Source organism: Azolla caroliniana, unplaced genomic scaffold, assembly GCF_043228905.1.
Source record: "Azolla caroliniana isolate FFs.n. ecotype wild unplaced genomic scaffold, voAzoCaro1.0.p SCAF_14, whole genome shotgun sequence".
NCBI lineage: Eukaryota > Viridiplantae > Streptophyta > Polypodiopsida > Salviniales > Salviniaceae > Azolla > Azolla caroliniana.
The window spans coordinates 19,247,995-19,261,783 of record NW_028230449.1 but is presented as its reverse complement, the minus strand read 5'-3'; the positions used below and the strand labels follow the sequence as shown (position 1 = coordinate 19,261,783).

The 13,789-nt window shown below is 44.2% G+C and overlaps 1 protein-coding gene across 2 annotated transcripts; it reads left to right on the top strand.

Annotated features, from left to right (window-relative positions):
- The first annotated feature begins 2,113 nt into the window (after window positions 1–2,113).
- Window positions 2,114–5,390, top strand: LOC147855765 (high-affinity nitrate transporter 3.2-like). 2 transcript variants are annotated; one of them, XM_087330050.1, is made up of 3 exons: window positions 2,114–2,330; window positions 3,482–3,644; window positions 4,379–5,390. In XM_087330050.1, the coding sequence occupies exons 2-3, from the start codon at window positions 3,488–3,490 to the stop codon at window positions 4,852–4,854; spliced, it is 633 nt and encodes a 210-aa protein (XP_087186176.1). In that variant the 5' UTR covers window positions 2,114–2,330; window positions 3,482–3,487; the 3' UTR covers window positions 4,855–5,390. The 2 variants fall into 2 exon arrangements, with proteins under 2 accessions (XP_087186176.1, XP_087186175.1); XM_087330049.1 differs by lacking the exon at window positions 2,114–2,330 and having other exon boundaries at window positions 3,419–3,644.
- Window positions 5,391–13,789: the final 8,399 nt, after the last annotated feature.

Genomic DNA, 13,789 nt, shown 5'->3' with positions numbered 1-13,789 from the left:
TTAGTAACATCAGCTTGTGAAAGTATTGTAGGTTAAACAGTTATGTTGCTGACACAAACTCGAGCCCCATAACTCTAAATTGATGTAGATAAGGATTTAAGTCTCAGCCTTAGTAACATCAATCAGTTTGTGTAAGTATTATTGGTTATAGAGTACGATCGATAGCAATACCATCGATATTGTTCAAAGTATGCATTTACATAATACTCAAGAATTTCTGGCATTGCATTTACATTCTGAAGTGTTAGTAGATTCGTGATCATTGGCAGCAATATGCATTTTGAGGGTATGAAAGACTTATGAATATTTGTGTTGGTTGATACTAGGTGAAGTTCATGTTAACTTCTTGAACTACGAATCTTAGGCATTGTGTCCAAATATTGACTTTCACACCTTTCTACAATACAGAACATAAATTTCTAGGTGTCATTGTGGTGTAGGGGTTGAATGCATGAGCAGAAATAGTCTCCACTAGACAACCTTACCAATTGAGCTCTCTTTGCCTCTCTTTTTACATTTTGATTGCATTTAACTTATCTACTCATTTTCAACCCTAGATAGTCACTTAACAACTCCACACACAATGCATGAACATTTTGCACTTTTGTGCATTAGGTAATAGTTGGAATTCAAGAATAATAAAATCCATCCATCTATAACTTCTAGTTGTGTAACTTTTGATCGATCAATGGTTATTCATTCACTTTATGGTCTACATGGGCAATTATGAATTGGATGGCCAAAGTGACACTAATTAGACTTATCCACAACTTATCCACATGCTTCCATTTTATGCTTTTGTAAGTTGGGCCAAACTTGGACACCCTATGTGCTAATTGCCAAGGGCTGCGGCTAGAAACAATACTAAATTGAGAGAGGAGAATAAGGAAACTTTAGTTTTCCATCGATGAGAAGAACAAGAGCTACAAGGTTATGTTGGGTGAGAATGAATCAAAATGGTTTTAGTTTCAACGTGTGAATGAATCAAAATTGTTTGAACTAGAATGGTTTCTCACCTATTTGAGATGCTTGCTAGCAAGTCATTGATAATGCATAGCTGTCACACAATGTATTAATTTAAGTGCAATGTAGGATGTCACAATAATGAGCATATATAATATCAAATATCCGTAGGTTAATCTAATTGTTGAAGTGTATTGTACAATAGTGAAGGTCATCAATAAAAACGTCCACAAATTGTTGTTATTTTCCATGTTCATGACACTAATCATGCTTGATGTCGTCCCATAACTTGTAATGTCTATTGGTCTTAGGTGTCCGGAATGCTCATTCTCCTTTGATATTTTGGTGGTGGAAGGAACAAAGATAGATACACATCATTATGTTGGTAACCCTAGGGGGAGCCCGAAAGAAAATACGTTGAGATGCCAAACTCAACCATACACCTTTATAATAAATGTATGGGAATATGTATTGAATGGAGTGGTTTGCTTCATGATATCCCCACTTAACTCTATCAACGCGGAATATTAAACCGACTCTCCCAAATGCATGAGGTTAAGGATCTATAGTTAAGCGATAGTTGTATTATCGTTGACACCATGTGTATTATAGTAATGCCTTGTGCACTTAAACTGCCGCAGGCAAGGCCCTCTCTCTGGTGCTCTGTTGTGGATGGATATCAAATTGTGTGTGTGTGTGTGTGTGTGTGTGTGTGTGTGTGTGTCACACACACACAATCTCTAATTAACACAATCACCTAGTATTTCATCCTCTGCCGAACTGCTCCCTCAAGTCCTTACACAACATATGCACAACATGCCAAATGGTCGATAGGCTGATAGGTTATACACAAGAGTAACACCAGAGGCAAGAGACTCTGGAGGCTTTGGGATTGGTTTTTAGTATATAGGGTTTCTCATAGTAACTAAACCGTGTTGTTGTGTTGTAACTTGTGTTGTGTGTGAAGTGGCGAAAAGAGAAAAGACTTTTGAAGTGTGAGTTTTCGATAATTTCTATCGATGCCCCTGCCCTCTGCCCCCCGTTGACTCTCTGCAGAGGCTATGGAGAGAGAGAGAGAGAGAGAGATGGGGGGGCAATGAAGAAGACGAAGCAGAAAAGACGCAGCAAATCTGCGAAGGCGACCATAGCCATGGCCATCGCCATGGCTGCTCCTCGCATCCCACAATAACAAAAGAAAAAGAGTGACACAGACACAGACACAGACACAGTTTACACAGACACAAACACCTACAAATACCCTGCCTTTTTCTCCATCTCCATCTCCATCTCCATCTCCATCTCTCACACACCACTGTCTCTGCTGCTCCCTTTGGCTAAGAAATTAGAACGGACAGCTTCCTTCTCAGGTACATGCTTCCTCTGCTTCCTCTGCCTCCTTTCCTCCACCCACCCCCCAGCCCTTCTCTCTTTTTCTCTTCTTTCATTCTACAATCCTTTCTTCTCCTCAATCCTTTCTCTTCTGAAATTTCTTTCCTTGCGTCCCTGGCGGATGTTAGATATATGCACATGGTGTGCATATTGTGTTTCCGTCTCAATCGGAAGATCGACCAGATTACTGCTTTCTTTGAACACACATGTAGAATTCCCCACAACAGTAATTTTTTTGTTTCTTCATGTTAAGCACTGTGTTGCTGGCAGAAAGATTTACAAAGTCTTTCTTTCTCAGGAGATCTTTTGGTGTTAATCGCTTAATATTTGTGCCGGAAATTCTTGAAAACCAAAACCACAACCTAGAAGAGGTTTCTAGCGTCCTTGACAGACATGGCCTGCATGCGCGTTTTTACCAAGATTATGTGCAAGCTCGGAGAAGCTTCTTTCTGACTTTATACCATAGCTTTTCTTTCCCCCTCTTCTTCGTTATATGATGCATGGAGAGATTCTTTTTCTTCTTTCTTATATGATGCATGATATGGATTTTGGAGCCATGGTTTTTTCTGCAAACTTGTTGAACACATAATTTTATGCGTGACAAAAAGAAACAGATGAATCTCTCCAAATTTGCAGAAACAAAACATTTAGGAATGTTTGTTATTCACAACTCATACTATTTATCTGACAAAGATGAAATTAACCCTATCCTAGATTTGTTGTCTCCAGCCATTTCTCGCACGAAAAAAGAAACATCTCTTCCTCCTGTGATATCACAGGATTGGGATCTGCTCTAAATTCTATGGCTAGAACCTGTAGTCTTTTTAAGATATGGAAATCGATAATCCTCTGACAGCGAAAGCTTGCTCTGGATTAATCTTTTCACCTTTATTCCTGGTTTAAGAAATCATAAACTGTCCTTTTCCCGTCGATATATACGGCTTTTACCTTTAATTTATCTCATATGAGTGAAACTTATATTCTTTTCAAGGGATCTGCATTCAAGATCCTATTCTCATATGAGTGAAACTTATATTCTTTTTAAGAAATGTGCAGTCAAGTTCCTACTGTAACTCACACTTTGATTGATCTTTCCTCATTGTATTCACCTTCTTAACTTGTATAGCAGGTGGTGATGGCGATGATGCGATCTATGATGCTCTTTTTGGTCTCTTTAGTGGTGGCTCTTTCAGGCATCATGGTAGAAGGTGCAACTCACTTTAAGGATTTGCAGAAGATTCTCAGTGTTAACGTTACTTTGGTGGATCCATCTTTGGGTATTTCGGATACTGGTGAGCGTCTTTGATCAAACTTCTGCATGCAAAGGTTTTACCAAACCACGTGTGGATGAGGAAATTGTTAGGGTTTTTACCAAACCATGCATACAGAGAGTGTTCCTGTTAAAATTAAAAAGTCAAATAATTGTGTATCATTATTAGATTCAGGGATTTATTTATGCAAGAGAACATCAGGGGGTGTATTATTATTATTATTATTATTATTAAGAATGGATTGGAGTGTGTTTGATCAATTTTGTGACAATTCAGGCCATAATGATCTATTTAACATGGATTGAGATTAACTGATGCACTCGCATTTTCGCATTAATTCCGCGAGATACAGGCTAAGTTTTCAAAAACTACTAGAAGGCCCCTATGTTGGCAGCAAATTTCTGTACTACGAAGTTGTAGCGTCAAGTCATTTTTGAGCAACTTAGGGGTATTGTTACAAGTAATAAATTTAGTAATATTTTGGGTGCTTTTTTCCCTTAATAACCAGAATACCACTAGGTAGTAAATCCTGCCTTCTAAAGGGATAGTCTGGTAATGAGTCAAACAAAACTTAAGGAGGGCATTCTTGTATATAGCATCAAGTTCAGAGAATTTTGCTTTCCATAGTTTGGACCTCTATATTAGTGGATTCACAGTATGTTTGAATTCTTGTAATGTCTACTCCTAGCTGGGGGCTATGATGCCCATGCACACGGGAGGCGTAACTTAAGCTTATATATATGGATTGCCTGTAGTGGTTAGAGCTGGAAGTGGACACATTCATGTCACATGGGCTCCAGTGAACTCTTCTGTCGATGATTCGTCCATCCAGACATTGATGCTAAAGTTGTGTTTCGGCGCTTCAAGCCAAGTGGATAGACCATGGAGGAAATCCAATGATTTACTATCCAAAGACAAAGCGTGCTCGTTTAACATAGGATCACAAGCTTATTCCAAAGGAGGTAATGGGACTGTGTGGATGGTGGGCAAAGATGTGCCTTTTGCGTATTACTTTGTTCGTGCCTATGGTGTGGATTCGTTAGGGGAGAAAATTGCATATGGTCAAAGCACGGATAATAAGATGGTAACCTCGCTGTTTAGTGTCGAGCCTATTACAGGTAGACACACATCGATTGATATTGCAGCGGGAGTTTTCTCGGCCTTCTCTGTCCTTTCGTTGCTTGGTTTCTTCGTTGTGGAAAAGAGCTTTGCAAAGAAGGCCAAAGCATGATGATGAAAACATTATAATGCCAACTCTTGGTATTGTTTCATGGAGAAATGATAAGATTTCAAAGTCTTTTCTACTGCACATGCTGTTTTTATTTTGCAGCTATTTCTTATAACTAACTGTTTATATAAATGTGTGTATTGTATTACATGCATTGGGATGCATCCTAGCCAAAAGTATATTCTTGTTATGTAAGTAGTGGTTGAAATAGGTGTATTTTGAATTGGAAATACCTTAGCCAAAAAGTATAGCTTTGATTATTATTAGAGGAGCTATGAAATGTATACCAGTTAAGTATGTAGAACCACCTCATTTTTCGTCTTCAGCAAAAGGTATGATCAATCTTTCCGTTTCACGGATGCTCGAAAAAGAGGCCTTATCAAAGATATATGTATAATCTATGTTTTATGTATTCTTATCTCATTTTTCATCTTGGGCAAAAAGTATGATCAATTTTTCCTTTATACAAATGTTCGTAAAAAGGGCCTTAACGAAGGTATATGTAAGATGTTGACCATTTCTATGCATATATGCCTTTTTGAAGGACTTGATTGATATGGTGTTTAATTCATGGCCTTTGAAAGACAAGAGCTTTTTTCCGAAGTGGATTTGGTAAATGAATGTCACATGCCTTTTGCATAGTATATTGCATGGTATATTTTTGGAGCTCGAGGAAATGAAAGTTCATTTACATGCAAATGTGAACGTGTCATTATTTCAAGACAAGGTTCCAACTTTAGTTGATTTTCCTTCTCATTGTGAGTTTGATTATTTTGTGCCTACTTAGAGTATGAAGAATTTGAGGAAATCTTCGAAAAACATTCAACCAGAAATAATAAGAATAATGAGGCATGAATGTGTATAAAGGTTATAGTGCATAATTCAATTCCCTTCAATCATTATTGGTACAAGCTGAAGGTTATTCTCAAAATATGTAGAAAAGATAGAGGCGAGTCACCGAATATTCTCGAGAGTCTTTTTTGTGGAAGTCATTAGAGAGCATAAAGAATAGAAGAATAGGAGAAGAAAGGCTACAGTAGGGATAAATGATGAGTGCACGTAAGGTTGTGATTGCGATAGGTAAGAAGGAGAATAGTGTGACCTTTTGGTTTATGCTTTTTATATGGTGTTCTCTTCTTTCAATTCTTATATTTTGCTTTTAGTTTGATTTACTTTAGTGATTGAATCATATTTTGAGTATGACCATGAAGTTTGCACTTGAGCAGAGAAATCTATTAATTTTGAGAAAACATTTAGAATAAGGTAGATTGTGTTGATAGTGACAAGTATGAGTAGAAAGAAATTTGTGAACTATAATTTTGTGCAAACACGGTTTAGAACTAATATTTTTTTTACAACTATATTGAACAAATATTAACCTAATTTTGTGACAAACGTGTAATTGTCTTTAGCAAAATACCTTGAGAAATTTAGGGTTTAGAACCTCTCATAAATATATTTAGATATGGAACTTCCAGAGGCACAAGTCAAGTTCAACGACTTTTACGAAACAAAGAAGTTAATGTTTGGAAGAGGTCAATGTAATTTTCACCTAAATATGTAGTAACGACACAAAGGTAAGATTTTATGCAGGAGAAAGCTATGAGAAAATAACACAAATACCATTTTATACATATGATAACACAATTGTAAGAGGACGAATGAGCTTCTCTACAAGTCTAGTTGCCCGAGTTTCAATTTCATGTATGAAAGGATACGAAATTATGATAGAATACAAAATCATGGCAATATATATAAGAAATCCCAAAGAATAGACAATTATGTGTGTGAGATAAATAGATAGATTATATTATCGTCTTTGGAGGTCAAATATGACCTATGAGACCAAAAATATTACATTTCACGTGATATGTGTGACTCTCGATGTTCAAGAACTTTACCAATGAATGTTGCAATTGAGAGTGCGCATTGTGGTTGTGAGAGAAATTCATGCAAGGATTGGGTTTGGTCGAAGATGTGTGGAAAGCATGGTCGAATATGGTCAAAGGTAGAGCATTGTATCAAAGTATGATACTCAGACTCTCGATCTTGTTTAGGGCAAAGTGTGCATAGCCGACCACTCTCATAACTTGTGCCCCAATGCCTCGTCTCACATCGCAATGCATGTGAGCTAAGTCGCATGAAAACAATCATGGTTTGAATGGCAAATAACGGGATGGGCTCTAACATGTATCAATGTATATGATTTCCCCATTCCGTGAAGAATATGGTTTTGTGGTTAGGTGCAACATGTGTAGTATAATGTGTGAAGCGTGAGCCTCCACATTTGTCCCATGTCATGATACATTGGCGTTGCAAAAACGCCTCATTTACAGAGGAATCTAGTGATGCATCATGAAGCAAGTGTGTTGCATCCCCTCCACCAAACCAAATTTCCATATCTTGCATCGTCGATGTGAAGGACTTTTTTGAACCTTAAGCATGTATTCAACAACCCTTTCCATGACCATGATCTCAATGGGAAGCGATCCCGTCTCAAGGAGGAGGAGGGTGTAGGGTGTTTGTTTCTTAACTTGTAAAAACTTTGTAAGAAAATGTTTTTGGACATTTGCGAACTCTTTCCATGTAGATTTAGGGATGCGACCACCCCATACTTTCATTTCCATGTAGATTTAGGGATGCTACCACCCCATACTTCCATCCCATAGAGAAGCACTAGTGGCACCAAAGTGTCGAAAATGTTTTTTTATTTTTTCAAAACAAATTATCCTTCCATTAGTTATAAAGAAAGGTCATAACGGTACAAAGTATTTTTTCCCAAGCTATTCGTGTGTAGACAATGGTTGAGGAAACAAATCTATGTACTCCAACATAGAGAAAACAGTCCAACAATTACAATCTATTCCCTAGACACATTGCAAGGTATCCATATCCATGGGCAACAACGAAAGTAACTCTAATCGGAAACAAACTCTCTCAGGTCATAGTTATGAGCCATTCAATACTTCTTCAACTTGTACATCTTGGCTTTGAAGGCGATCAACTACATTCTTTGGTTTTTCAAGAGAACCACTTTCCACATTCGTGGTGGTAAAGTCAACAACTATGTTTCCTCTTTCCCCATCAACCATCTTGCCGGATTACCACCAAATTCTTGTACATACAACAACAAATTAAGTCAAGTTTCCTCCTCTCATCATGAGCTTATTCTTCGGTCCCCACACCATCATCACTCGTCCTTATCAAAAAACATAAAAACTGCTTCGTTAAGTCCTCATCAATCATCTCGCAGAATACCACCAAATTCCTACCCATAAACAATAAAATGTGTCTAAATTCCTCATCTCCTCATACGAATGTGCTTCGACCTCCACACCATCATCACTCAGCCTTATCCAAAACATAAATTTTGCGTCATTAAGTCCACATCATCCATCTCGCGGAATACCACCAAAATCATTTTGCTTCATCAAGTCCACATCAACTTCTCGCATATTACTGCCAAAACCTGCCCTCAGGAGACCTTTGTTGGCAGAAGACATGCGAAGGGAGCCAACTATGGCCACCCATGTGGAACGATGCCCACATTTGTCCATACAATCTGTACAATCTAAGAGTATTTCATTATGTCCTCTTGTGTTTCTTTATCTGTTCATAAAATATGTCTTATCTGCCGAAAAGGTATTTCTTGAGGACCCAACACTTGATATCTCCATGATTGCATGTGTTCTCAAATGCATAATGTTGAGATATCAAGCTCAACTTAGTTAGTTAGTTAGTCAACACATGTAACTTAGTAGTTACCTAGATAGAATCTAGTTAGTGTGTTGAACTTAAAGCCTTAAATAAGATTTTGAACTTGAGTGGGATACATTGTAGATCCTCCACTTCCATGTTCATTTAATATAGGACTTCTACGGTTGTACCTATATGCTACTCACACATGTGCACCTTTGCACATGAGATGTATATATACCTCATTGTGGGTATTTTTGTATGCGATGATGCTTTTTAATATACTTAATCATTCCCCATCTTGTCGCGTTGCTCATAAGTATTAACTTCCTCTCTCTCTCTCTTCCTCTCACACACATACACACACATATCACTTAATCTTTTGCTAACTTAATCACATAATTAGGTACTAATTAACCCTTTCTTAATTCCCTAATTCTTAACATGGTATGAGAGCGTGTGGTTTAGAAAATCCACTAAGCTCGCCCGACTCTGTTGTCGTGAAGAAAACCGGCCATAGGCGGAATCAGAGAAAAAGGCGCATGAACCGGCTCTCACACGGATGGACGCGTGATTTGATATTTTGTACACGATTCATAAATGGATCGGTTGATGTAAATACTAAGTAGTACACATTTATTAGGGGATTGTGCGTATCTCTGTCAGGAGGGACACGGAATAAAGCGATTTGACTAGGGATGGGAACTATAAATAGGAGAAGAGAGAGGGGAGAAAGATATTGCGCATTGGGGAGGACAAAGTGCTGCTGCAGATCTGAGTGCCGAGCTCTCTCTTCTCCTCCGGTCGTTGGTCTCTGTGGGTCGGGAGTTCGCTGCCTCTGCTTCATGGAGAGCCCGTGCGCTTCCAGCAGAGGCTCTCCCCCTTTGTTTGTTTCTTGGAGTCGAGTGAGTTCTATCTGTGTGCATGAGTAGGATCCCCGTGTCGGGTCCATCGCCGCCTTGTCGGTTGTAACCGTTAGAGTGTATTCTCTTGTTATTGTAATCTCTTGTTATTGTAATCAAGTGTTACGTTCTATATCTCTCCTTCTCGCTTCCGCGTGTCTGCAAATCTCTCTCTCTCTCTCTCTCTCTCTCTCTCTCTCGCTCCTCGGTTCAAGACCCCAGTGGTCCCGCCCCTTCTACACGCACGCACGTAACAACGTGACATATTTGGTGAACCCGACGTGAAAGGGCAGGAAAGGAGTCGAAAGATGAGGGGATCAGAGCTAGCAGAGGCAATGGCGGTAGCCGTCGACCGACTGGTGAGCGCTCGTGAGGGGACGAGTACCCTCGACAGAGCCATTGAATCGATCGTCGGCTCTATAGGCCGGCTCGGAGGGAAAGACGCCACAAGTTATTTGGAGGCTTACCGGGCCGAAATGATCATGAGGGATATCCCGGTGGACAGGTGGCTGTCCGAATTCCCTCGGGTGGTGACGCCGAGCATCCACGCGGAAGTGCTCGAGGTGTTGGCCGGATGCCAGTCTTGGGAGGAGTTCGAGCTGCAGCTCCTCAAGAAGTACGGGTTTGACGACTCGCTTCGGCTGTCGAGGCGGGACTTCATGGCGTGGGTGGAAAGTCCCGGAAAGGGGAGGAACAAGTCGGTGCTCCTCCAGGAGTTCGAAAAACGGTTCGCGCGGCTATCGATGCTGGACCGGACGGTGCTCGAAACAAGTCGAGTACTACTGTTTGTCAAGTCGGTGGACGCGCTCAACAGGGAAAAGGTGGGTCCCCTATTGGAAATGGACGAAGGGCTCACGACAGACTAGGCTGTGGTAAAACGGGTCTGCAGCCGTTTCGACAAACGACGCGATTGGAGCGACGGAAGCTCGTCGGGGTCGGGGCCGGTCCCGGGGAGGAGGCTCGAGGAGCCGGTATCGGTGCCGGCCGGTAGGAAGGAAGAGACCCGAATCTGGCCAGAGTCGGGGTCGGCATCGAACGATGTGGTTAGAGGCCCATCCGGAGGAGCGGCTCTGGAGGAGCTGACACAGATGGTGCGCGACTTGCAGATCGAACAAGCCCGGAGAGATAGCGGCGAACAACCTCGCGACCGGAGGCCGCCGGCTGGGCAGTAGTGCATGTGGTGTGACGCGATCGATCACATTCGGAAGGATTGCGCGGATTTCGCCGACGCGCTCAGGACCAACGTGGTGTACCTCTGGAATGGGCGGGTGCACGCGAGCGAGACCCGGAGAGCCCTAGAACTAAATACGGGGCGCGGCGGAATGAAGAGGTTGATGGAAGAGGCCGCGGCACGGCACGTCGAAGCCGTTAACTACTCAGTGTCGGTGGGAATTCGGGTCGGGGGTGATGAGACCCGGAAGGCGAAGGACTCCGGATTCTGGCTGCTAGTGCTAGAAGGCCTCTCCGGAGTTCGGCTGAAGAAGGAAGAGGCGGACCACGCAGAAAAACGGGTCTAGGAGGTCACCGGTTGGGACAATCCGGTCGAAGAGAAAACGGGCTTCGTAGAAGCCGCTTGCCAGAACTACAGGGTTCTGGTGGAGGACAAACGAGCAGGAAAGGCCAGAGGGGTCGGTCCCCCGCAGAGGTATGAGACCCGGTTCAGACCGAAACCGACCGGTGCCGGCAACCCAGAGGCGTGAGACGGGAAGAAGCAGGCGGGGTTTCGGTTGAGCACTGAAATCGAAAGGACCACAGACCTGCGAAAGGTCCTGGAGGAACGTATCCTCGACAGTAAAGTGGAGCTGTCGTTGCGGGAGGTGTTGGGAATCGCCAAGAGGGAGTTCCACGACTCTATCGTAGACTTGGTGAAGCGGAAGAGGCTCTCGATGGAGCCGTAACTGGAGAAGCCGGTGGAGGTGCGGACCACACACTTGGAAGACGCAACCCTAGAAGACGAGTTGGCGGGAACCCACTACACGAAGCCGCATTGGGCCAGGGCAACTATGGAAACCCCCGTACGGATCGACAACGTTCTGGAACCGGTGGTGGCGTTGGTAGACCATGGATCCGAGATCAACCTGATGTCCATGGATTTCTACAAGTGGGGTAAATGGCCGATCAACACCAAGCACGACTGGAAGATACGGGCAGCGACGCGTGCCACGGAAGATACATGGGGCCTGTCCGAACGTACGGGTGAAAATCGGCGATGTCGAGATCGACCAGCAGTTCTTCGTGCAGGAGACGTCCTCGCATCCAGTTATACTAGGAGAGCCATACATCACGGTGGCACGGATGGAGACCAAGGTGCTAGACAACAGTTCGGCCTATGCAAGAGTCAAGAGCCAAGACGGGCGTCACTCGGTCCAGTTCCTGATGGTGCGACCAAACCATGAGCATAACCGCGAGGCCCTCGACGGCGAAACCCGAGGGGATTTTTAGAGAGGGCTATCAAGGCGTGGGGCTGTGATAGTTCGGACACCCCAGAAAAACCCCACAAATGTACAGTAGAGAAGAAGACTTGTACCATAGGTAGGAAATTTTGGTTCTCCGACAACGGAGGTTGTACTATGGCCGGCGTCAACGGCCGGGAGAGGAAACGAGCGGAGGAGCGGCTCAAGGGATGCGGAGTCCTCTCCCCCGACGAAGAAATCAGCGGCGCCGTGGAGGCGGTCTCTTTTGACGACACCTTGGGTGAGTTGCGGAAGGTGATCGGTGAAGACCTTAGAGAAGACCGGACTGTTCCGGTTGGTTCGATGGGAATGTACAAAGTCATCGCGGACTTCGGGGAAAAGATCAGGTCGGAACGGACGACCCGTGTGGATACAAGGTATAAGACTGTGAACTGGAAGGTGAGGCCAGTCGCGGCACCCTTGCTGGAGGGCAACGAGGAGCGGATAAAAGGGGTCGCGTCGGACCCGAGTTTACGAAATCCGACTGGCATAGGGCACCGGTTCACCGACATAACGCTACGGGAGCTCAAGGTTGGTGGGGGTGGCTTCCTACTGCCGGCGGAGGAGAACAGGTTTCGGAGAATGCTCGGAAGGCATGGGAAAGCCTTCGCGTTCTCGCCGGAGGAGATCGGGTGCGTGGACCCGACCGTCGTCGAACCGATGGTGATCTTCACGGTACCTCATGTACCGTGGAATCTCAAACCGATTCCAGTGCCGAGAGCTCACATCCCAAAGTTGATGGAGCTTCTGAAGCAAAAGGTGGAGATGGGCATCCTCGAACCATCGAGTGCCCCGTATTCAAATCGGTGGTTTACGGTGCCGAAGAAGAACGGAACGCTGCGCTTCATTCAGGACCTGCAACCGGTCAACAAGGTGACCATCCGTAACGCAGGAATCAGACCAACCATAGATGAGTTCGCGGAGGCCTTCGCCGGAAGGTCGATTTACTCTGTCGGTGATCTGTACTCAGGGTACGATCAGTTCCAACTAGCCGTGGAGAGTAGAGACTTTACGACGATGCGGACCCCTCTCGGCCTAGTGCGGATGTGTACCCTACCACAAGGAGGGATGAACTCAGTGGCTCACATGGTGAACGCGATGAACAAAGTGCTCAAGGATTGTATCCCGGACATCACCATGCCATTCTTAGACGACATCCCGATCAGGGGATGCCCGGTGGAGAAAAAGGACGAGGCAATTGGACCGGACGGATGTCGGAATTTCGTGGCGACTCACATCGATGACTGCGAGAAGGTGCTGCAGAGACTAGAAGGCGCGCGACTCACCTTCTCCGGGGAAAAATCGGCCTTCGGGCAATCAGAAATCATGGTCATCGGGCACCTATGCGGACCATACGGTCGGAAACTGTCTCCAGCCAAGGTGGAGGCCATCTCCACGATGAAGCATGACTGCAATACGGTCACGGAGGTCCGCAAATTCTTGGGAGCATGCGCGTTCTACCATATCTGGATCCCGCACTACGCACATGTCGCGGAACCCCTCTACGGACTATTGAAAAAGGGGCGTAGTTTTGAGTGGAGGACGGAGCACACGGAGTTGGTACGGAGACTAAAGGAGGCGCTTACGGTAGCGCCGGCTCTCTGTAAAGCGGTTTACGGCAAGGATGTCCCCATTTGCGTGACGGTGGACACCAGCCCGACCGGGATCGGGTGGGTAATCAGTCAAGAGGACAAGGGCGGCGTTCGATTCCCGATCTGGTTCGGGGCAAAGGCATTGAGCGAGCGGCAGCGAGGATACGCCCAAGTTAAGCGCGAGCTTTGGGGTATCGTTTCGGCAGTCAAGGCCGACAAGGACTATCTGATCGGGACGGAGGTGATCATCGAGACAGACGGCCTGCCGATACTCGACATGGTTTCCGGATGCGCG

Excerpts from the sequence above, each read along its gene's own strand:
- LOC147855765 (XM_087330050.1), top strand. The coding sequence starts at position 3,488 with ATGGCGATGATGCGATCTATGATGCTCTTTTTGGTCTCTTTAGTGGTG. Across the intron at positions 3,645-4,378 it reads TTTGGGTATTTCGGATACTG|TGGTTAGAGCTGGAAGTGGA; the intron begins GTGAGCGTCTTT and ends GATTGCCTGTAG.